Source organism: Cryptotermes secundus, unplaced genomic scaffold, assembly GCF_002891405.2.
Source record: "Cryptotermes secundus unplaced genomic scaffold, Csec_1.0 scaffold33, whole genome shotgun sequence".
Taxonomy (NCBI): Eukaryota; Metazoa; Arthropoda; class Insecta; order Blattodea; family Kalotermitidae; genus Cryptotermes; species Cryptotermes secundus.
Window position 1 is genome coordinate 1,166,543 of NW_019727088.1, and position 22,652 is coordinate 1,189,194.

The following is a 22,652-nucleotide window of genomic DNA, read 5'->3' on the forward strand; positions in this document are numbered from 1 at the left end:
CGCTGCATGTCTCTAATTAGGCACCACATAATTATATTAGTTTTTACCAGCAGACCAAAGGATTCCAGAATTGTAGGCTAAATTTTCCTGTGTTCTGTAAATAAGCTAAGCCAAGTGTAATATCTTCCCATCTTCATGCAACAAAATGACGTTATAAACACATTGAAGTCCATAGCATAATGTACTCGTACTCCGTTTTGTAAGATTGTCTATAAATATCTATAAACTGTAGGAATTGTATTTCTGATTTCTGGGTTTACTACTATGAACACATGATTGTCGTCCGTTTTATGTAATGTTATAGGGCGGGTTGAACCACAAAAATGATCGACAGTTGTAGAGTGATTCCGTAATGTTGGCTACTCAGTATTGGCCCAGGAGAAAATGGCAGCTTCAATGCTTCGTCGTGTTGGAAGAATCCTGAAACAAATAGAAAATATTTTTGCGTTGGCATTTGGACGACAATTTCCGCCACGTAAGTCGTAATGCATGTTAATATAAAACACTGTTTACTATCTTCACATATTCTTTAGTGATTACATAACCTCCTTTTCAGAGAGTCTCTGTGTGGTGGCAGTACCAACAAATGCGACAAACAAGACAAGTCTAGACGTTCTAGACAATGGATTCCTGTGGGCAGTGCCTCGCAGCAGACGTTCAGTTGAGAAAAGATTAAGTCGGAAATTCGGCTACCCGGAATATGTTTATAAATTGTTACTTCCGAAACGAAATCTTCTTGTATGTAATACTTGTGGTCATCACTACGAAGCCAATCATTTGTGCCGTAAGTACGCAGTTACATGTTTAATTAGTAATGCGATAGTGTTCACTGCATGAAAACGTAGTTGTCAACAATATATTACCAGATGTACACTACTGTATTCGTCGTCAGTGTGCTTAATTATGTAATGAAGCACCTTCATGTTTACTTTTATTAAATTACTGTCTCTGATGTGTTCTTGTTCTTAATTTTCGTTGCAAGCTCAAAAATGTTATCATTCAGGTATTCCCTGTTTTTATTGATGAAATGCCTGCTGTCTTCATGTCTTATATTGATCACATTATCACCATTTATTTGGCTTGGATCCTGTAAACACTGCAATTGGCTTGTTTCCTTTGATCTAATAATTTTGAGCATCTTAGTCAAATCATGGCTTTTGCTTCTTCAATTCATAATATCCTAGGCAGAAATTTTGATATTCTCTCTAATAGTTCCTGAAGCTCTATTAATGTCCACCTCAGTGTCTTTAAGTTTTCCAAAGCTGCGAAGCTATTTGAGATTTCATCATAATACTTCTCCTTACCCTCTACCTCATTTAATTTCTTGAAATTGAACATCTCAGTATAAACTTTGTTCTTTGTTGATTTATTCACTGTCAGTCTCTCCCTAACTTTTGTCACCTCCAGGTAGTGGTCACTGTCACAGTCTGCTGCCCTGAATGATTGGACATCAAGTATAATCGAGTGCCGTCTGGTCTCTATCAATATATGGTGAATTTTGTTATGGCCTTAAAGTCATATATAACAACATCTCATTGGGGAATGATCTTTAGTCAACTTAATTACTTTATAATGAATTTTGTCATATGCTCTTCTTACCAAGCACAGAAGATAAGTGTTAGCTGTAGCAGCTTGTTTTGCTTTAGTGTATGTATCTCATTTCTTTGTTGTTTCCTTGCAGCTCACTGTTATGCTAAAGTTCGAACAGAAACAGAAGCAATGCAGTCGACTATTCAAAAAGAACTGGGGTTGAATCCTGTAGAACAGGAAGTAGTTGTTATATACGAAGGTGAAAAAGTAGAACAGCCAGCAGAATTCTGGAAGGTAAATATTTTTCTCAACTCCACAGCATCCAGACTGGCCCTGAGGCCCACCCAGCCTCCTATCCAATGGGTACCAGGGTCTTTTTTCCCCTGGAGTAAAGTGGCCAGCACATGAAGCTCACCATTCAACTCCATCCAGTACCAAAATCAAGAATGGTGGTACTATGCCATCACTCTCCACATGTCTTCATGGTGTGTTCCTGAATTGCTTAAGCACAGGGAAAACTTTTACCCTTACCTTAAGTAAATGAAACTAAGTTTATTTTTGAAAGTGACATTTATACATGTATTACATTAATGTAGAAGGTATTATGTTAAATTGCTGATTAGGATACAGACTTCACTGCCTTGTTCCTAATCTGTCATACTAGCATGAGATGTGTTTCAAATAGTACTCATTGATTGCAACACTTACAAAGGTTACAAGTTATAAACAGTTTTTCTTATTGCACACAAGACATTCCTTTCAAGAGGAACAAGGATAAGGTATTCACTGTTAAAAATGAACTTCAACAAAATTACCTAACTTCAGTAACTTGAAAAGTTCTGTAAAGATAGGTACAGTTATACTAAGACATGAAACTTGATACAGAATAACAGTATGCTGCTCTTGTGTAGATGAATTTTTTTCAGCAAAGCTGGTGTATAAAGAAAGTCATATACTGAACCTCTCTCCTTCTTCAACTGATAGTAAAGCGTCATAATGACCTTCATCAAGTTCACCACTAACCAAGTGGGATGCACTTCTTTCAGTCACAGCTTGATCAATTATAACAGTAACTGAGTAGATTTGGACTGCAGATACATAATGAACACTCACAGACACTTCATGAATTTTGGTAATAATAGCTGTTATTTCTGTGTTACCACTACACATTCCATTCTTAGCCTACTTTCCTTATTTTGAAAAAATAAAAGGAGGCTTATGAGATTACCTTGCTGCCTTTGTGTCTGTGTCTCCAACCCCCCCCCCAATTCCTGAAAGCCAGAAGAGACAGCCATTACAATGCCTTATTAAACTTATATGCAACATGACATGACATCTGAAAGCCATAATAGTGCAGTCAGGGAATTGCTGTGGAGACAGCCATACCTGGGCAATGGCTCAGTACTTAGGTGTTCCAACTCTTGCGTTTGTGCATGCTGCAACTGACTGCTAATTAAAGTCCTAAGCAAAGAGTTGTCCTCTTTATATATGAGTAACATCAGGTCAGACTAGAGGGAAAATACCAACTCCATTTCCTCTGTTGTTAGCCCACTTTCTGTGTGTCTGTATGTGTATCCCCCTATCATTGCTAGACAGTAACTTAGTAAACACATTTCCACAGTAACAGGTACACACGCAACAATAGAAGAATTGTTGGACGTATGGTTTTCTATGCAGTTCATGTCATATCGGAGGAAAGTAGGTGATTAGTTCTTCCCAGTACTTTCTGTTCACACGTACATTTTTATATTAAAGTTCAACTACAAAACGTTAGATGTCAAATGCAATAAAAGGGTAAAATCTTTCTGTCATACACATAGCACAGATTTTTCTATTAGTACACTTTAGTTTTCTTTATATTCCGCTTGTGTACCAAGGCTTTTAAGTATACAGTTCCTGTCTCTAGCTACAGTTTTCACACATAACCCTTCCATTAATCTACTGTAATAGGCATTTAAATCATAATCTTGCTGAATATGCATACTGTCAGTAATGAATATCTGTTTTCCTTGATGCACTCCTCCTTGGCAGACAATCCCATAACTCTTAAGGTTCAGCCACACAAAGCGCTGTGCTATGTTGGATACATACACTGTGTACATTCTGCGATGCAGCTGACATAGCATATGGAAGTCTGTGTGGCCAGTCACATTGGCAATAAAGGGAGATATTTTTCTGTTCGTATAGCGAACATAGCATACGTAGCGCTCTGTATGGCTGAACCTTTAATATGCATCTGCACGTTATTCCAAATTGCCTGAAATGCAATATGCAGAAGTCTCAGTTTAAACAGTTTCCTCTTGTGGCTACAGTTTACATGGATGATGCCTTCATTGACCCACTCTTATATACTTTAAATTTCACTGCATATATGCACTTAAAAGAAGAATCGAAAGGAAAATAGAGGATATACTTGGAGAGGATCAGTTTGGATTTAGAAGTGGAAAAGGAACCAGGGATGCAATTGGGATGATGAGAATTATAGCAGAATGAACTTTGGAGATAGATGAAGAACTGTGTGCTTGCTTTATAGACTGGCAGAAGGCATTTGACTGTGTAAATTGGACCAAATTAATGCAGATCCTAAAGGAAACAGGTATTGATTGGCGTAAAAGAAGATTGATTAGTAAATTGTACATGGATCAGAAAGTTAGAGTGTGACTGGACAGAGGGGAGACAAGAAGTGTGAAGATTGGAAGAGGAGTTCGACAAGGATGCTGTTTATCACCAATTTCGTTCAACTTGTACAGCGACTGCCTTACCAAAGAAGCTCTGGACAGGCTTGGAGACTTCAAATTAGGAGGGCAAATTATTCAAACTGTGAAATATGCAGATGACCTTGTGTTAATGGCTAAGGAAGAAACTGTGCTACAGGGCATGATTGATAGACTAATCGAAATTGGAAGGTGCTATGGCATGGAAATGAANTGGGGCTGAAACTTGGACACTTAGGGCAGTAGATGAGAAACACCTGGAAAGCTTCAAAATGTGGTGTTGGAGAAGGATGGAGAAGATCAGTTGGACCGATTATGTGAGAAATGAAGAAGTGTTATTTAGAGTCAGTGAGCAGAGGAATATCCTACACGAAATAAGAAAACGGAAGGCTAATTGGATTGATCATATCTTACGCGGTAACTGCCTTCTAAAAGAAGTTACTGAAGGAAAGATAGAGGGGTGGATAGAAGTGACCAGAAGACGAGGAAGAAGACGTAAGAAGATGCTGGATGACCTTGGGGACAGAAGAGGATATTTTCATTTGAAGAAGAAAGCTCTAGATCGCATCAAGTGGAGGAACTGTTTTGGAAGAGACTGTGGACCTGTCATCTTGACAGATTACAGATGAATGAATGCACTATCAGATTTGGAAATTTGTTTCTGGAAAAGACCAGGACTGCAATGCCTGGTGATCAGTGTCATGACTATCTCTACAACTTTCTGCTGGGGACATTCTTTAGATATATCAGTCTTAGTCCTGCTGTGTAGCAACGGCGGCATCCCATGTTACGTCACCATGGGGAGAGGCGAGGTGTTGACTGGCTTATTAGCGTAGCAACGGCAACGCTTCGAAAGTGTTTTGTCACTGCTGGTGGGGTGAGGGGTTGTCCCCCATTGCGCAACACATCACAAAATATATATATAGTTATAAAAAGAGAGAGAAACAGACATAAACTTTTCTTGAATTTGTATTTGTATCTGCTAGTGCAACTACTATGTCAAAATACTGTGCAAGCAAGAGAGGCATACATTTCTGGTCATTATGTTGTAAAGCTATACAAGATCCTGCCATCTTGTAAAATCATGCCTTAAAATAACTTCTGAACTTCATCTAAACACAAGTCCCCTGCCAGACATGAGATGTAGGATGGATCAGTACACTTATATACTCTTATCTGGAAGGAAGGTTTCAGATCTTTCATCTGTGCCTCTCTAACCGAAGGTATGGTTACAGCATTGGATTATGAATCATGAACTTTTTTTTCCTGCTTTCAGGGTAAACGTGTCATTGAAATGAAGAAGGAAAGACCATCATGGTTTAGTAAAAACTTGCTTGAAAAGTCAACAGTTCAGCCTTCAAGTGGTGGTGATGTAAAACCAACAGAACTAGCATAACCACAAGTCCCTTTCAGTTCTTCGGTACTAGGTGAGCAATGTGTAGGCTGTAATCATAGTTCTGGATTGATTTAGATCTCATCTTCCTTCAAATTTGGACCAGCACACAGGTGAAGTGTGATCATTTGCAAAGAGCACCTAGCATTGCTGTGCAGTATAATTATCTAATGGGAAGGGATCAGTAGAATATCAACATTACCATTTAACATGCAGGTGACATACATTGCTGTAATCCCTCTTGGGGACAGGGTACTTTTGCCACATTCATCCTGAAAGCACACGATTTCATTCAAAACACAACAGGGAGATAAGAAGTACACCTGTGGATCTGTAAACATTCTTATCTAAGCCAGACTACTATACAGTTTTTAAAAATACTAAGAGATGGCAGTTGCATGAATAAAAGCATAAATTACATAGCTGATCACCTGTGTTGGGCCACCGAACTACATTGAACTGTCAGACCTATTTCTAGTGTGTTCATTTAAACCAGTACACAATTGGTTAATACAGTGCATTCAGCCATCGAGGAAATCGGGAAGCGGCGTGGGTTGGATGCAACATTTCTCACAGATTGCTGCTGTAACTGCTGATAGCGGAATGAGTGATCAGTGCTGATAAACGCACACACTCTTGCTAGCCTAGAGCAGATGGTTCATTTCTCCACGATTACTGTGCCCTTCCCCGCTAGTGAGAGTGCAGTTGTATCGCTGATTTCCTCACATCAGTTTCTGTACATGCACACATTTATAGGAATACTGTAAAAAGATAACAAACTTAATGAGTTTTATAACAGGTGTTGGAAGTGACCCCCCTTTTGCTTGCAAACATGCCTCGCATCGCATAAATAAATTATGTGACACTTTCTGAAGTTGGTACACAGCAATTCAACTAATTATGCATGATGTTTCATTCTGCAGAGCTTCAGTGGTGCAATGATTATCCTTGTAGACTTTTCCCTTTAGGTTTCCCCAAAGATAAAAATCGCAGAAACAGATCTGGGAATCTGGGAGGTCACAGTCCCCTTCAGATTACTTTGTCTTCAAACACTTCCTGTATTGCGACCATGGATGCATTAGCCATACTTGCTGTAGCGTTGTCTTGCTGAAAATATCTATATTGTCTTTCTTCAGCAGTCAGCTGATTGAAGAACGGATTCAGTATATCATTAACATAGTGGTCAGAGTTCACGGGTTTGTGGAAAAATAAGGGGCCAATGATTCAGCGTGAACTTACAGCACACCACACCCCCACCTTTTCACTATGTAATGGCGCTTGCTGTATAGCGTGAGGATTTTGCATGCACAATACCTTAAATTGCCGTGGATGATCTTCAGAAAATGTCGCATAATTTATTTATGCGATGCGAGGCATGTTTGCAAGCAGAAGGGGTCACTTCCAACACCTGTTATAGAGCACGGTAAGTTTATCATCTTTTTACAATATTCCTATAAATGTGTGCATGTACAGAAACTGATGCAAGGGAATCAGAGACACGACTGCACTCTCACTAGCAGGGAAGGGCACAGTAGTCGTGGAGAAACGATCCATCCACTCTACGTGAGCAAAAGTGTGCGTGTTTTTCAGCGCTGATGACACATTCCGCTATCGGCAGTTACAGTAGCAGTCTGTGAGAAATGTTGTATCTGACTCACGCCGAACCCCTAACGGTTTCTTCAATGACTGGGCGCCCTGTATAACATTATTGAAAATACGTATTATACAATTCTAGAATGTGAATTCCGCACATCTGTGGTCTGGTCAAGTGGGATTTGTGGTGGACAAAGTGGCACTGGGGCAGGTTTTCTCCAAGTACTTCGGTTTCCCCTGCCAATCTTCATTCCACCAATTGCTTCACAGTCACCCTCACCTATCATCTGGGGCTGGTACAATAGGAAGTGGCCGCAGTACAAGGGACTTAGTCCCACCCCACTAGCAATAAAAAGGGGGGGGGGCTGGATGGAGTGTATCTTTGCTCAGGATAGGGACATTTGTAATCATAGTTATTTTGTTATTCTTCAAGTTGCATAAAAGGTGAACAGTTGCTTGACTGTCTGAGTAACTTAGTCACTTCTCAAGGACTCTCTGCTTGATTAGTTGACAATGCCTAATAGAACTATGAATACTGGCCCCTCAGCATCATTTCATAGTCAGAGAAGCCTCAAAAGAACTGGATGACCATTTCAGTTACTGTAAATAAGATCTTTCATGGGTGCCCTATGCTCCAAGTGGGAGCAACGGAATAAAAGAAGAGAAAAATAAACAAGATCTAAAAGTTTGTGTTGATGGTACATTAATACAAATATGTATTAATCATCCATCATCCTGTTTTTATTTAAAAACGTTTCGAAAACTAGATTCTGTCCCTGTGTTTAGGTATAACTTACTCAATTGGGCTCAATAGATAGAGCTAGATCTGGAGATAGGGACTAGCTCTATCGATTTGGCACAGCTCAGTATGTTTTACTTGAAGATGGAGACAGAATCCAGTCTCCAAAATGTTGTGTTTTTAAATAAAGACAGCATGGTGTTTTAGATAAAAACAGGATGATGGATAATGTCCAGAAACATAATATTTGTATCAGTTACTGTATTTCCCCAGATCTAAGACCTCATCGATTATAAAATACACCCTGGATTTAGTAATAGGTTTTGGGAGTGGGGATATACCTTATTACTTTGAATAAAAGCAGCACATTTTACACATTTTTTCCCATTGAAAAATTGAGGTGTGTCTTAAATTTGAGGAATGTGCACCTTTCTAATTTTTTTCCTAAAACCCACATTAAAAACTGTTTCTGTTTTAAATTCAGTGGCATCTTATATTCTGAGTAATTAGGTATATATATATATATATATATATATATGTGTGTGTGTGTTTTTGTACAGTAGGAATTGTCAATATTCAAAAGCAAAACTTCTTTGTATTAACAAACAGAAATCAACACAAACTGAAAATTTAAATTTGATGTATCAATTCAGTCTTTTCACTTGCACATCCAGTCTTACACCGAGTGCGCAGATTCTTCTAAGTGCTTTATAAGTGAGGGCAGTCAAGATCAGGATTGTCCCATCTTGTCTTACATGCCATCAGATGCATATGTGATGCAGCATTTCTTGGAAGACTACTGCGGTCTCTTCCAAATAGCAAAGACCAAATTTGCAAGTTTTGAAGCAGATGCCCTCTTCATCTTACCAGATGGTGTTAGTAGAAGTGTAGCAACCTAGCTTTGTGTTCCATCGTTAAATAATCTTTAAATGGTTTGTTGACTGAATCACTGAGTGGTTGAAATTGGCTGGTCATGCCACCAGCGTTGCAGCCAAGTCACAATTTTTCCTCTGAAGTTTACCCCTCAGTTCTTCAGATAAGTGTCCATGAAAGGTGTATACGATTAACATACCAGGTGGGTTACAAAGAACCCCAGGAACATCTCATTCTTAGGTATCATTTTGTGATGGAGAATAATATAAGGTGGTGTTATAAATTATGACCATGAGCAGCATAGCATCACTGTTACTTGCTGCTTTAGAATCAAGGAAATGCAGTAATTAATTTAAAATGTTTTTGGATACTTATATTGGAGGTAAAAATAAGTACAAGACAAGTGAATTGTACTTTAATTATATGTAGGGAAATTTGTATTACAGAGTTAGCAGCTGGTTTGAATAGAGCATTTACTAACAACTGCAAACTTCTGATTTTATGTGTTGCTATAAAGAGCATGACTGACAAAAGTACAGGTGTAAGAATCAAAGAGACAATTTTTTATTTATGTAGGATTTGAGGTTTTCACAGTGGTGGTTATGAAGAGTTCTGTCTTGTGGAATATGATGCCATGTAGTCCGCTGCATTCTGGTTTCTTGCTTGGCTTATTCTTCAATCCTGAAGATAGAGGCAACATGTTCCTTTGAAATGCAGTTGACTTTCAACAGACTACATGGCATTATATCCCAGAAGATAGAATTCTTCAAATTGTATTCATGTTCCAGGAAGAATACAAATTGTATACTTTGAAGCATGAATCACAGGCAAGAAGTGATGAGAGCTTAAGGTCCAAGACAAGGTGAAACAAGTTGTGAAGAGCCAAAACTAAACTATTTTATGATCCACAAATGAGGATAAATGGATACTACTGTTATGCTGTTACTTCTGGTGCTAATCAATAAAACAAGTTTTATAAATCAAACTTCTGCATATTCAGTGTCACAAGACCAAGTCTGAACTCAGATGTGGGACAAAAGGCAACATGGAGGAGCATGACACTGCACACTACTGAATTAAGACAACCTGAAATATACCAATCATTGGAATCGAGTTTGTAGCAACATTACTATGTATTTGTGAAGTCCAGGGTTAATATATCGCCCTGGACATCAGCTGTACTGTGGTTTGTCATGGCGTTCCTCAGTCCCTCAAGGCAAATTATGGTATTTTACCACAAATTATGGCATAGTCACTTTCACAGCCTTTCCAATTCATTATGACTAATCCTGTCATTTGACACTCTATAGTCTGAGGTACTGTTAGCATAAGTAAACAAATAAACAGTACGATTTTACTGAAGTGGTGGTCTATAACCTATAATAATGAAGGAAGAACTGAAATAGTTGACTATTTCAGTGATAGGATAAGTACCACGTGTAAAGAAGAAAGAAATGTTGCCAATTGGAAACCTTTATGGGAAGTAAATGTACATCATAGTCATGCTCTTGATTCATTGCATTATATCCTGATGTGCTAAAAACTGTGAAATTAAGTGATCAGTTTTTAAAAATATGGTAGAATGAAGATATGGTCATCATCACATTAATCTTGATGACATGAAAATGTCACTGTTGAAGGACTGGAGACCAGAGTGATGCAGATTCCCAAAACCAAGTTAGATAATTGAATTTCATGAAAATAATACACATTACTCCCTAATTTCAAAAGTTGAATCTTCACATAAAAAGGCATGGTACAAAGTAAAAGCAAAGCCAAATTCAGTATTTTCTTTGATTAAACATCATTTTATTTTCCAGAAATTCACTGACCTAAATTTCATCTCCTGCCTGGTCAGATTCATAACAAAGTGCAACATATCAACTTCGTGTCTTACATATCCTGAGGTGAAAGCAAAGCTGCTGTTCCTAAGCACTACATCACGAAGGCACACACAAAGCAAAGCATCACACATTCTACATGGAGGAAAGTGAGCAGCTTCAGGCCCTGGCTGGTTTTCCACATTGGGTGGTTAGAGGTCCAGTACCAAAGGAATAGGAACGGTCATTCTGGATATAATGGTGAGAATAAAAATCCCAGTCCCTTACTGGGATTTGGTTCATCACCATCAACCCATAGCTGGTTACATTACTGAGCTGTTCCAGCTTAATCGATTCAATAAAAAGAACCCATTGTGCACATAAGCAGTGTTATTTACAGTCTAGATATCTCTGCTGTGGTACTAGGTGTGTTACTTTGTATAAGTCTCTTTAACAACTTGTTTGTACTGTTACTTGCTCTATGTTTCAAAGTAAATGTTATGTTGTAACTTCAGGATTGGTTAATATGGAGTATGACTCTTCTTCAGTAAAATGGTCTGAGACATGCTGCTGGAACATTTCAAAGGGAATTCCATGATTGTATAGCTTGCCACACATTGGGCATATGTGTTCCTTATACTTGCTGGATGTGGTCATACTGCTTGTGGTTGATGGTGGCTCAGCCACCTGGTCCAGCTGTCTTTGAATAACTTCACTATAGGATGTACAATCAGGAATCCCCCACTTCCTCAGGCTTTCCACTTCAGCCTCGATATCTGCATCACTGTCTTTTAATGTCTGTTTCACCTCTGGCTCCTCTTGGCAGGGGTTATGAACTGCACAACCTGTAACTAGTGAAATTGAGCACAAATTAAATAAAATTGGTGAAACTAACAAAAAAATATTGTTGCATACTTTTTTTTTGTTTATCATCATAAAATATTCATATATTTTATTTAAGAGAATATGCTGAAGGAATCACATAAAAGTGAATACTCATAGAAACGTTGCTGTACATTTAAGGAATGCTTATGCTACTGGCAAAGCATGAAACTTAGGATGTGCATATAATTCCTACGTATTGTACAGAATGTCTGACAGCTTTAAGCAGAATATAAGAATTAAGCAAAACACCATCATTGAATGTGACCAGTTTGATTAATTGCATACAAATCTTTACATGTTTTGGAAGAATATCATCAGAAGGTGCTCAACACATATGGAAACGCTTTACAGTTATAACTGCCCATCAATTCTATCCCTGTGGAGTTAATTAATTACATTTACAATTACACTAAAAACAAAAGTTATTCAGCACCTGTGTTAAAATGTACAGCTGTTAATATTGTCACGTGCTGGGTGTATAACACGACAAATAATTTCGCGCCGTATTTCATATAGCAAATTTTATTTCACATTCGCTCTTACAATCACACAAATTACAATCTGACAATTACTGCCATCGGCATCACAAATACTACACTGCAAATGCTGGTTGACTGCCTGGCTGACTCGTAACTCGAGAACTAACTGTGAATAGTCTTCGCTGCTCCTTATTTAGCCCCGTTCTGGACAACACAGAAAACAGCCACGTAATAGGCACCACTGTTGTTTGCCGCCGTGGTAGCCGATAGCCTAGCAATGCTGTTGGGAGTTGTTTACCTCTACGTAGTAACTGCGGCGTCCCGTGTGATGTCACCGCTGTTTACTTGCTTTGCCTAGCAACCAGCGTGTTTGGACTCGGCTCACTTCGGCTCCTCTCGGATCCGTCACGGCTGGCGGGGAGGGAGGGGCATCATCCATAGCGCAACGCGTCACAATATATTAAAAGTCTGAGGTCAGGAAGCAACTAAATATGGACGACTTCTTAAAAAAGTCACAGGCAACAGATCCGCCATATTTTTCATACAGAGATAACTACAGCAGGGACTGGTTATTTACAAATTCCAAAGATACACAACAATAGAAGAGAATAAGTAATAACTCTGGCATATAAAATGAACTATGAACTGAATGCTAACTACAAATGCATTATACTATGTTAGTTAAAATATTATTAAATGTGTCTGCAGTTATCAAATACAGTTCAAGAATATGTGCCTAACAACATGTTTTACACATACTTTTCTCATAACCTTCTTTTTCAGCCTTTGTGCCATACTTGAAAGCCTGCCAGACGTATGCGAATCACTGTACCTTTCTTTATTCTTTCAACATTTGCAATTGCAGCCATCATCATGGTTTGTTGCTCTTTCAGCATGGCCTTCAGCTCTAGTAACTTCTTGTGGTGGTCCTTCATGTCTTCAATAGTTTCATTACCATCCTCCATGTATGCATATCCTAGGTTCTGAACGCTGTACAAAGAGGAGTCGCTCTGAATTTCCACCATCTGTAGCACAGATAAACTGTTACAGATTTGTAACAAAATTATTTTAATTTTTATATCTGCAACCACCTTTGACTAACAACATGAGTCTGATGTAAAAATGCTAATATAGTTTTTTTGGCTTCCAGATGTAGAGATGCCAGTTGAATATGTCAGATGCTGTATCATAGAGTTCACCTTCTCAGTTTTCAATGAAGATACATCATTTTGTTCATATGGCTATTTGACATGTTCCACTATGAAATGTCATCTCTGCACAGACCGTGCATTCCATTAAACAATTACTCGCAATCAACAAATCATCATCTGAGGATGAATTCTTTTAAGGATTATCGTACCAAATGCCATGGTATAGTGGTTGCTACTTCAGTTCATAATGAAGAGGTCTTTGCCTTAAATCTCAGTTGGGAAACTGGCTATTCTGAACAGATGCCGCAAGAAATGTATTAATTGTTAACAGTAAAATGTGTCAGTCAAATGTAGCTTCTGAACAATTTAATTTGTAGTGTAATATTTTGCACCTTCTGCCTGGTATGTAATCTCAGTTTTGGGGCAAAAATGGCACTATTTTTTGTGATTATCCAGCATTTCAATTAGTTCAGTGGTAGCCATCTTCAGGATTGGTTTCTACAGCATATGCCAAAACACTGCACTCTTAAAAAGGGTATCACTCATCCCAAAGAATGAGGACCATCCACTGCTCTCTAAAAACAGCCATTATATCCACTTTATATAGGTAGTGCCACTGGATAGAGAGGCATGGGAATGACAGTACTTCAAGTGAGAATGGTGACAAAGCAGCAGAGGATACCGAGGAAGCAGGACAAATGCAAAGTGAGATTTCTGAGGACCTCAGTACACAGATCAGATCTTCGTTGAACTGGAAGTCATCTGTCCAAGACATTGCCAGCTTTTCTATCTCAGACAAGACTCAGAATGAAAGAAATCGCTCAGCTTTAAACTACCGTGGTCAGAGGTCTGAAGGATCTCTGAAAGATGCAAAACTCCCAACTTCAGATATTGCAGTACCAATGGTACAGATCACTCAGCACAAAGATATTTTAGTGTCATTTGATGAACAGCAGTCAACTATAAAAAGGGAGTGTCTCCTGAATAATACTTGTACTGATGAAGTAGCCAGACTATTGGAACCTCTAGAATGTAGTGAAACGAAGTGTAAAGTACCAGAGGATACCTGTAATAACAGTACTCAAAATTTGGTGGTTAATTCATCTGGAAAGTGTGATGGTGGCAGCATCCAAGGGAAGACTGCAATTAAAGAAAAGGAACATGTGAGTTTCAGTGAGTCATCAACACAAGAACAGCCTGCCAAATTCATAAATTCTTAGATGCAAGACACCACATCATGCAGGAGTCCTAGTTCAGATACTAAACATGCAGACTCTGATACTGACATCAGAGGCACTGATATCAGAAGGAACAACTCACATGAAGTACATCTCAGACTTTGCAACTGTCATGTGGACAGCAGCAGAGAGGAAGACTAAAAGAGAGTAGGTACATCAGCAGCGGTGAGAGTGGAGGTGAAACACTTTCATCACATGGTACAGGAGGCAGCTGTTGTCTTCTTCTCAGAGAGGGCATTGCATCAGCTGGTGAGTGGATCTGAATTACAACCAACAATGAGGAATGCAGCTATAGCTCAGAACTAGAAGAAGAGCCAGTCAGCATGAATGTAATGTTCAAGACAACATATAGCTCAATGATCCTTTTTATTGGGAATTTGAGATGTCACATACTGTAATCCTGAGCCTTAGTAATCACCGCGAGAAGTGAGCCATGGGGAAGGAAGGCTAGGCCGATCACAGATGTCATAAGCACAGCCTTTTTGAAAGAAGAAATGGATGTATGCCTGTAGGCTATTGGAGACAAACAGCCTTAAGAAGGGAGCAATTTGGCATGTAGACCCACTGCTAGGCAACGACCACAGAAGCAGCAGCAGCAGCATGGCAACAATTGGAAACAGCAACAGAGGAAAAGTGTTTTCTGTGCAGCTAGTGCCAAGATGTTATAAGCAGGACAGTTAGAGTCAGTCAGTTGATTGTCGGCAGTTGGAGCAACAGGGTAGCCGTTAGACAGTCGCCAGCAGGTAAGAACATGAGCATGGAAGCAGAGGACACTGTTGGGATCTGTCACCAGGCAACGACTGGCGAAGACACAGCAGGCTGAGAAGACCTAGTGTGTCCTATATTGATTTGTGAAGTGCTTGAAATGTGTGGCCCAGTGAGACTGCTATAGTTACATTCTGTAAGTGCATAATAAATCCAATTACCAATCCAAACCCTGTCTACAGTCAATCATGTGACAATATATTTTTGCTCTCCTGATGTACATTTCACACGAAAGGCTCATTACCTGTGCATACTGTTCTTCAAGCTCTGTTTTCTCTTGCAGAAAGCTTTTAATAAGTTTCAGTGAAATCTCCTCCAGACTCTCCTCGGAAACTTCTGAAACACAATCACGATGCAAGGCGTCACTGTTACTTTTACATTTTAACATTTTGGTAAGTATACTCTAATGTCAAGAGCATTTCAAAGTCCAATTCTGTATACATTATAATAAGTTATTCAGAAATATAGACACACCATACAGTATCCTTTTGTGGTTGTGAGAAATACTTTTTTATACCAATCATACTTATATACATATGTACAGCGAGAATAATTACATGGCTGTGCTGACATACATCCCCTCTGCTGTGTGCTCACTGTGTGGGTTGTCCCTTATGATCTTAGATGCAGTGATAGTGACACTAAACCATTTGTAGAGTGAAGGTCTCTGGTCCACTTGCAGTAGCTGCCTTATGTATCACTCAGAATTAAATAGATCTACTGAAAGACAAGGTCCATAATCTTTGCAGACAGGTCACACTAAACACAGCTTTACATCATGGAGTTGAACTAAGATGTGGATTATTTTCTGTACCTTAATATGTGTCAGCTTGTGTGTTCACATGTCCACTCATATAAAATCAAGCCTCGTCTTAAAAAAATTATTTCAGCTTGGGATCAAGCCTGCCACCATGAACTGACTGAAGATACTAGTTACAGAAATTCCTAGATCACATGTCTGCAAAGTATGCAAAACTGTGGTTCTGTTATGTCATACTTTCAGTAGTGATTCTTGCAAGTTGCCATTTTGTATTGCACATGGGTAAGTGTACATGACTGTTACAGCTATTTTATATGAATATTATGTTAAATATGAGACAATTACGGAGTGACAGAGAAAGTTTCCCAACCAAATGATATTCAGAATGTTGTCAGTAAAGTAAAAACTACAACTTTATTAAGAGATGGGAAACCAGAATACGGGGGATGAATATTAAGACAAGAAAAGTTGGATGATACCAGACCTCAACTTGGACATTTACTTTTTATGCATCTTGTAAAAGAAACAGAAACATCAGTAAGCCTAAGGACCTCAAGAGAATTGTTTAACCATGGCCTTACAAAAGCAGAGTTGTGCGCTTCTTTCAGACATTTTCGGCAACTGGTTCATGATGGTGAACTTTATTCCAAAAGGATTATTTTTTCCAGATAAGGCTTGGTTTTATCAGAATGGACACAAAGCAACTATGGAACACAGGAAATGCACATCTTAATACACAAAGTTCTGCTTCATGATATGAAAGTTTGTATTTAGTGCACCCTGAGTGCAAGTGAGATTACAGGCATTATGTTTGGTGAGGATAAAATTGATTCCAAAAGGCATGTAAGATAGGTATGGCAAGTGGGCCAATATTCTTCACATTATGATGGTACAGTCTCAGTACTGCTGCAGCTGACCAGGTAGGAAGGGTGTGAGCATGTACACCAACAGAATTGCCATACAGCCACTTTCTATAAGTGGAATTTCACATTTTCCAATTTAAACAATTATTACTCTTGTAAGATCTGAGGCTTTCACGGCGGTGACTATGAAGAAAGCAGTCTTCTGGGATTTGGCACCGTGTATATGTGGTGTTAACCGACGTTTCGGAGGAACGTATCGCCCCCATCTTCAGGGTTGAAGAAGTATAAGTAAATCTGCAAGCGACAACACCGTGAGACACGGTCTGCTTGACCGTGTCTCACGGTGTTGTCGCTTGCAGATTTACTTATACTTCTTCAACCCTGAAGATGGGGGCGATATGTTCCTCCGAAACGTCGGTTAACACCACATATACATGGTGCCAAATCCCAGAAGACTGCTTTCTTCAATTATTACTCTTGATAAATACATTTTAAGGCCTACCAAATATGTGTGCTGCTAAGTGGAAGCAGGCAGCAGAGACCATTATTAGTGGAGATGAAGTGAATATTTACTGAAACTAAAGACACCAAATATTAAATTACTATCCTAATATTCCAAGGTTTTGCAGTAGCACCATTTGATGATCCTACTTGTGGCAGGTGTTGGTACATTAATGACAGCCTTACCCAAGTACTGTCCATGCTCTTGTGAGTCCCTTTACTCATACTTGATTTGCTGAACCCTGGTTAACTATCATATGGTCCCAAAGTTCCTGATGGGATAAATGACGGGGACTCAACAGATTATTAGTCATGGGGCAAGGGCAGTCTGATATCCATCCACTTCTAATATTGTTCCCCCCATACCCTTCTAGACTGGGACCTCTTACTGAATGCAAGAAGAGCACTGGACAAAAATTACAAGTTACATGGAAGATTTGATCATTGTATAGGTTGGTTTAGTTTTGTATAGCTGAGATTACTTCCATACATTGACTAGAAACACTTCTGTATATACATAAAACAAAAACCTTCCTCTGGCATACAGTAGGAGGGGTGTCCAGCTGGCTGTGTGACATGCTGGGGAAATTATCTACTCAACTGTTTTTTTAAGAGTTCGGCCCTCTAGTGTTTTTTTGTAGTTACTGTTAATAATGCTTTGTCACGGGGCTTAATATTGTGGCATATTCACTCAAAGCAAGAATTGTGGAGCCACAGCAGCGTCCATTACTAGGCAGTGGCCAGTAAACAACAGAGGAATGGTGTTTTCTGTGCAGTCCACGCTGATGGCTGCATATGCAACACTGGAGTACATAATGCAATCACTAAGCAAGAATTGCACTGCAACAGAGGAACTGTTTTCTACGCAGTCCATGCGAAGATATTATAAGCAGTATAAGTTTGGAGTCAGTCAGATATAACAAGCAAGGTCACACAAAAGCATAAATAAATGTTCGCAATATTGGACAAGGTGAAGCCCGACACAGAAAGTATAAGAGGCTTAAACTTGGCAGCGGTCAAACATACGACCATTCAATTGACTAGACTGCCATTGTAGTGGAAGCTACTAGAAATAGGGCATAATCTGCTGTACTAAGCCTGGACTGACAGAGGCCCTGTATATATTTTACATACATTTATTAACATGTAAAGTGTAAATATCCTTTACATTATGACAAATGACTTACTACTGCAGTATTGCAGGCAATGATTCTGACAAAAGACAGAGCCATCCTCTTGTCAGAGAGGGCACACCACAATAACAAGACCATAACTGTCAAACACTAATAAATACAGACTGACTGACCGACCATCAGTCGCAATGTGACTTTGACTTCGGTCAGATAACTGGTGGGGCATCCCATGTGTAGGCAGGGTTGAATACCTCCACCATAGCCCTGTGAGTCATAGGAGGTGACAAAAAGGGACATATCAAATTTCAGACAGTAAAATATGTTCACGAGAATGACTGTGCTGGCAAGAGCCAGCAGCAAATGCATACGACAGACCCGTCCTCTCGTCAGAAAGAGCACCCCACACCAACAAACCCACAACTGTCTGACAGTAATAAAAATCTCGTTGTAAGCTCTAGATGGGTGCTTTACTCCAAGACAGACCGGCTAACTGACCGTTGGTCATAACATAGACTTGGACTAATTGGTGGGGTTCAGTCATGAGCTGTTGTTGTGAGAAGCTGGTAGCAGAGACTTGAAACTGTTCGGAAACCCAGAGGAAGGGGAACGTCTGCCACTGGAAGCTGCTACCAAGCAACAGCTAGTGAAGACTAACAGACTAAGAACACCTAGTGTTCCCTATAGTGATTTGTGAAGTGTGTAGAACAGCGACAGCACAATCCTTACCTGTAGTTGAGTTGTCGAGTTCAATAAATCCAATTACTGATCCAAACCCCATCTATACTCACCAAAATTGTGAAAATATGTAAGAGAATGCAGTATCTGGGTCCTTGTTATAGCACCTTGGTCCCTATTTCTGACATTCCAGCCTAATCCTTTTATGTTTTTAAAGAAGTTAAATTAAAATTACTGAAGTTCATCTGTAAAACCTACTGCTTTATTGTCTATTACAATCTCATGACAAGTAAAAACCTCATTATATCTGGCTCTGCAATTTCTTAATACCATCTTGTTCTTATGAGATGCAGTCTACAGTTTTGGATGGATCACTGTGTAGTCTGGTAGAAGTCTACCTATGTGTTGGACAAATGCAGTGCCTCCACCTTCAGGGCTGAATAGTAAACCAATCACAAAACTATTAAGACATACTGTCAGTCACCATCCACCAGACTACATGGCATTATGTCGTGGAACACTACTCTTTACGGTGGCTACTGTGAGAACCTCAAATTTTTCATATGTCATCAAAATTTCATGCTGTGGTAAAAGTATGCATGCACACATGCACATGAAGTTCTGAAAATGTGAATGTAGGATGGCAGCAGAACAGTGTAACATAACATTAAAAGCCAAACATATACTTAACCCCGATATTTTTGCAAATGAGCCACTATATTTCTTAATGTTGTCTGTACCTGTGCCTTTATTTGCTACGTTATATCTTCCTTTAGTCAACACATTGTCTGATGACAAGTTCAGTTCACCTCTATGTGACAAACTGCTTGCTGGTAATTGTGATTTTGGTATTACTATGCTGTTAGTTGAATGATGTCGATTCAGAGTGCTAGATATTTTAGACAGATGGCTGCCAAGATTCTGGTTTGCTTGTGTAAGATTCGAAAGTCTGTTCCACAACTGCCTGTTTTCAGTAGCTACCATGAACAGGTGATGAGTTAGCTGGGACTTCTGGCGGGTCAACATTGCCACTTTCTCTTCCAGACAGTCAATCTTGAGTTTTGAGTCCTCTGGTTCACTTTCTGATGCATTTTCTGCGGTTGCACAAGCTGAATCTGATTTTCGTTTCCTGTATTCAATACGTAAATTAAGGTTTTCTTCTTCAACAGCCGCCAGCCTTTGCTGTAAATGTTGACATCTTTCTTTCATAGTTTGAAGAGCCACTTGGAGTGCATAATGTGAGCCAACTGCTTCTTCCACACTTTTCGGTCTACACACAGACTGGTCCAAATCGCTGTCTTTCTTTTCAAGACTCATAATTTCGTTACAATATTGTTTCAATTACGTTAAACATATTCTGTTGAAGAGGTTAATTAAAAACTATTTCATAAACAGATATAACACGTAACTACGTAAAACAACTTGGAACTTCCATAAAACACTAATGGTTCTAAATACTGGGTTTTAAATGCTTCTTATCTATCTTTCCTGTTTTATGGTATTACATCACATTAACGGCACACACGCCGTAACTTCTCACGTACTGACAATGTGTTGGTCACACTGGTCACACTGGTCATCTCACTGAACACTGTGTTGACTTTGCGTTCCGCTTTATTGCCGTCCATTTTATGAACACTGAACTATGCTGGACTGAGAACGGATGTGTAACTCTGTCCAGCATAATGTGCAAAGAAATTGTACAGGTACGTATGAAACATGAAGTTACATACCGAAGCTGGAATTCATGAAGGAATAAAAACTTTCTTAAGTATCCCTGCACGGAAAGCTAGCAAACATTAGTGAAGTCACAAGCGTCAATCTGGTGCCTGGTAGGCCAGTGGTTGTAGTGGTGGTCCGCATGTGACAATAGATAACCCCGCCTTTCTACGCCAATTGTTCTGGGTTGTGATACCGCGAAGTGTACTTTTATCTCAGATGTGACAGCACGTTCTCCGAAAATTCGTCCCACTATGCATCCGTGACATAAATTTGGTCACCTACAAGTAAGCCCTTGAAGGCATCTAACTCCATTAACACCGCCGTGAAAATCTTTAGTCTCACATTCTGTTAGACCATTTAACTTTTAACGAACGATACACATTCGTTCGTTAACAGTTAAATGATCAAACAGAATGTGAGAATATATATATATATATATATATATATATATGCGGCAGCACACGTGCTCGCTTTGGGAGTGCTGACAGTTTGATCTTGGGTTTGAAACCAAAATAAAAACACCCAAGGTCATGTCAGAGGATCATTTGTTAGCGCTGAACAATGAAATCGTTTATCAGTTTCTGGGAGAGAGGTCCGTCGCCCCGAAGGGGCTCTCCATGAGGTTTTAGTCTCGGTTCCCACGCTTCCATAATCTCATCAAAAGTACCTCCTGCCATACTCTATAAGGAGCGGTTTTCACAGTCAATAAGGGAGATAATAAGAAACTAAGATGCTACATTTTTTACTACACTTCGTGGCTTTCGAGTATTCTAGTTTTACTCCACAGATGGCACTATCGTTAGATACTACATGTCTTCACAAAATTGTTTCCATTTCTATGCATTTCTACTCATGTACTTCCTTTGGTTAGCTATCTTTGTAGCAAAAATTTCACACGCAACCATAATCCCTTGCGATTTTTAATAAAAGCGCATACCCGCTTAGGCGAGTGTTCTAATGAGCGGAAGCAAAAATGTTCCCTCCCGCCAGCTCCCTCCTCCCTTACCGTCTCACTCTTCACTTCTTGCCATGCTGTTGGTTTTCTTCACCAATTTCTTCTCTTCATTTTTTTCCACAAAAATCCTCCTGGTTTTGAACCAGGGACCTTCTGAACACTAGGCTGATGTCTTACCATTAGACCACCAACATCACCGAAATTTATTTACTTTAATCTTCCTCTGAATGGGCTACAAATTAAGAGAAAGAGACTGGCCAACCGTCAGTCGTAAAATGACTTTGAAACGAAGCAAGAAATAAAGAGGGATTTTGTAAAGGTAGAAACGAAGCGGTAGGATATGTGGAAGACGAAGGCGAATATTTGTCAAAATCATGGCGGGCCTTTGGTAAGGCACTGGCCTATGGTTTAGAAGATACGTGGTTCGAAGACATGACTCTTTTTGTGAAAAAAAAAAACAATGTAAGTAATTTGTGCATGTAGGAAGCAAGTCGTACTATATGAGGAAGGCGAAGGTAGCAAATGCGTATAGATCTGGTGGTACGTGGGTAAGACATGGGCGTAGTATTTGGAAGGTACCGGGTTCGAGACCACGGTGTCTTTTATCAATAGAAATTGAAGAGTGAATAAATAAAAACGACTTTTCTGCAGAAATATACCAAGTCGTAGAATATGAGGAGGATCGCAGAAAGTTGCAGCATAGATGTTCTGGTGGTCAAGAGGTAAGGCACCGCCGTTGTAAATGTAAGGTCCGTAGTTCGAAAACACAAGAATTTTTGTAATGACATTTTTCTGGAATTATATAGCGAGATGTAACATAAGAAGAAGATTAAAGGTAAAAAATTTCCGTGGCATTGGTGGCC

General features: G+C 39.3%; 2 protein-coding genes across 4 annotated transcripts; one reads left to right on the forward strand and one right to left on the reverse strand.

Moving 5' to 3' along the window:
* The first annotated feature begins 330 nt into the window (after nucleotides 1-330).
* LOC111864286 (39S ribosomal protein L32, mitochondrial) lies at nucleotides 331-11,132 on the forward strand. Of its 2 annotated transcripts, none has more exons than XM_023851421.2 (5): nucleotides 331-475; nucleotides 557-784; nucleotides 1,682-1,824; nucleotides 5,521-5,671; nucleotides 9,631-9,827. In XM_023851421.2, the coding sequence occupies exons 1-4, from the start codon at nucleotides 385-387 to the stop codon at nucleotides 5,638-5,640; spliced, it is 582 nt and encodes a 193-aa protein (XP_023707189.1). In that variant the 5' UTR covers nucleotides 331-384; the 3' UTR covers nucleotides 5,641-5,671; nucleotides 9,631-9,827. The 2 variants fall into 2 exon arrangements, with proteins under 2 accessions (XP_023707189.1, XP_023707191.1); XM_023851423.2 differs by lacking the exon at nucleotides 9,631-9,827 and adding an exon at nucleotides 10,663-11,132 and having other exon boundaries at nucleotides 332-475.
* On the reverse strand, nucleotides 11,028-20,831 carry LOC111864284 (protein spindle-F). Of its 2 annotated transcripts, none has more exons than XM_023851419.2 (4): nucleotides 19,853-20,831; nucleotides 15,425-15,516; nucleotides 12,859-13,051; nucleotides 11,028-11,507 (listed from the first exon to the last, which is right to left on the reverse strand). In XM_023851419.2, exons 1-4 carry the CDS (start codon nucleotides 20,427-20,429, stop codon nucleotides 11,161-11,163), a joined length of 1,209 nt encoding a protein of 402 aa, XP_023707187.1. In that variant the 5' UTR covers nucleotides 20,430-20,831; the 3' UTR covers nucleotides 11,028-11,160. The 2 variants fall into 2 exon arrangements, with proteins under 2 accessions (XP_023707187.1, XP_023707186.1); XM_023851418.2 differs by having other exon boundaries at nucleotides 11,028-11,513; nucleotides 19,853-20,830.
* Nucleotides 20,832-22,652: the final 1,821 nt, after the last annotated feature.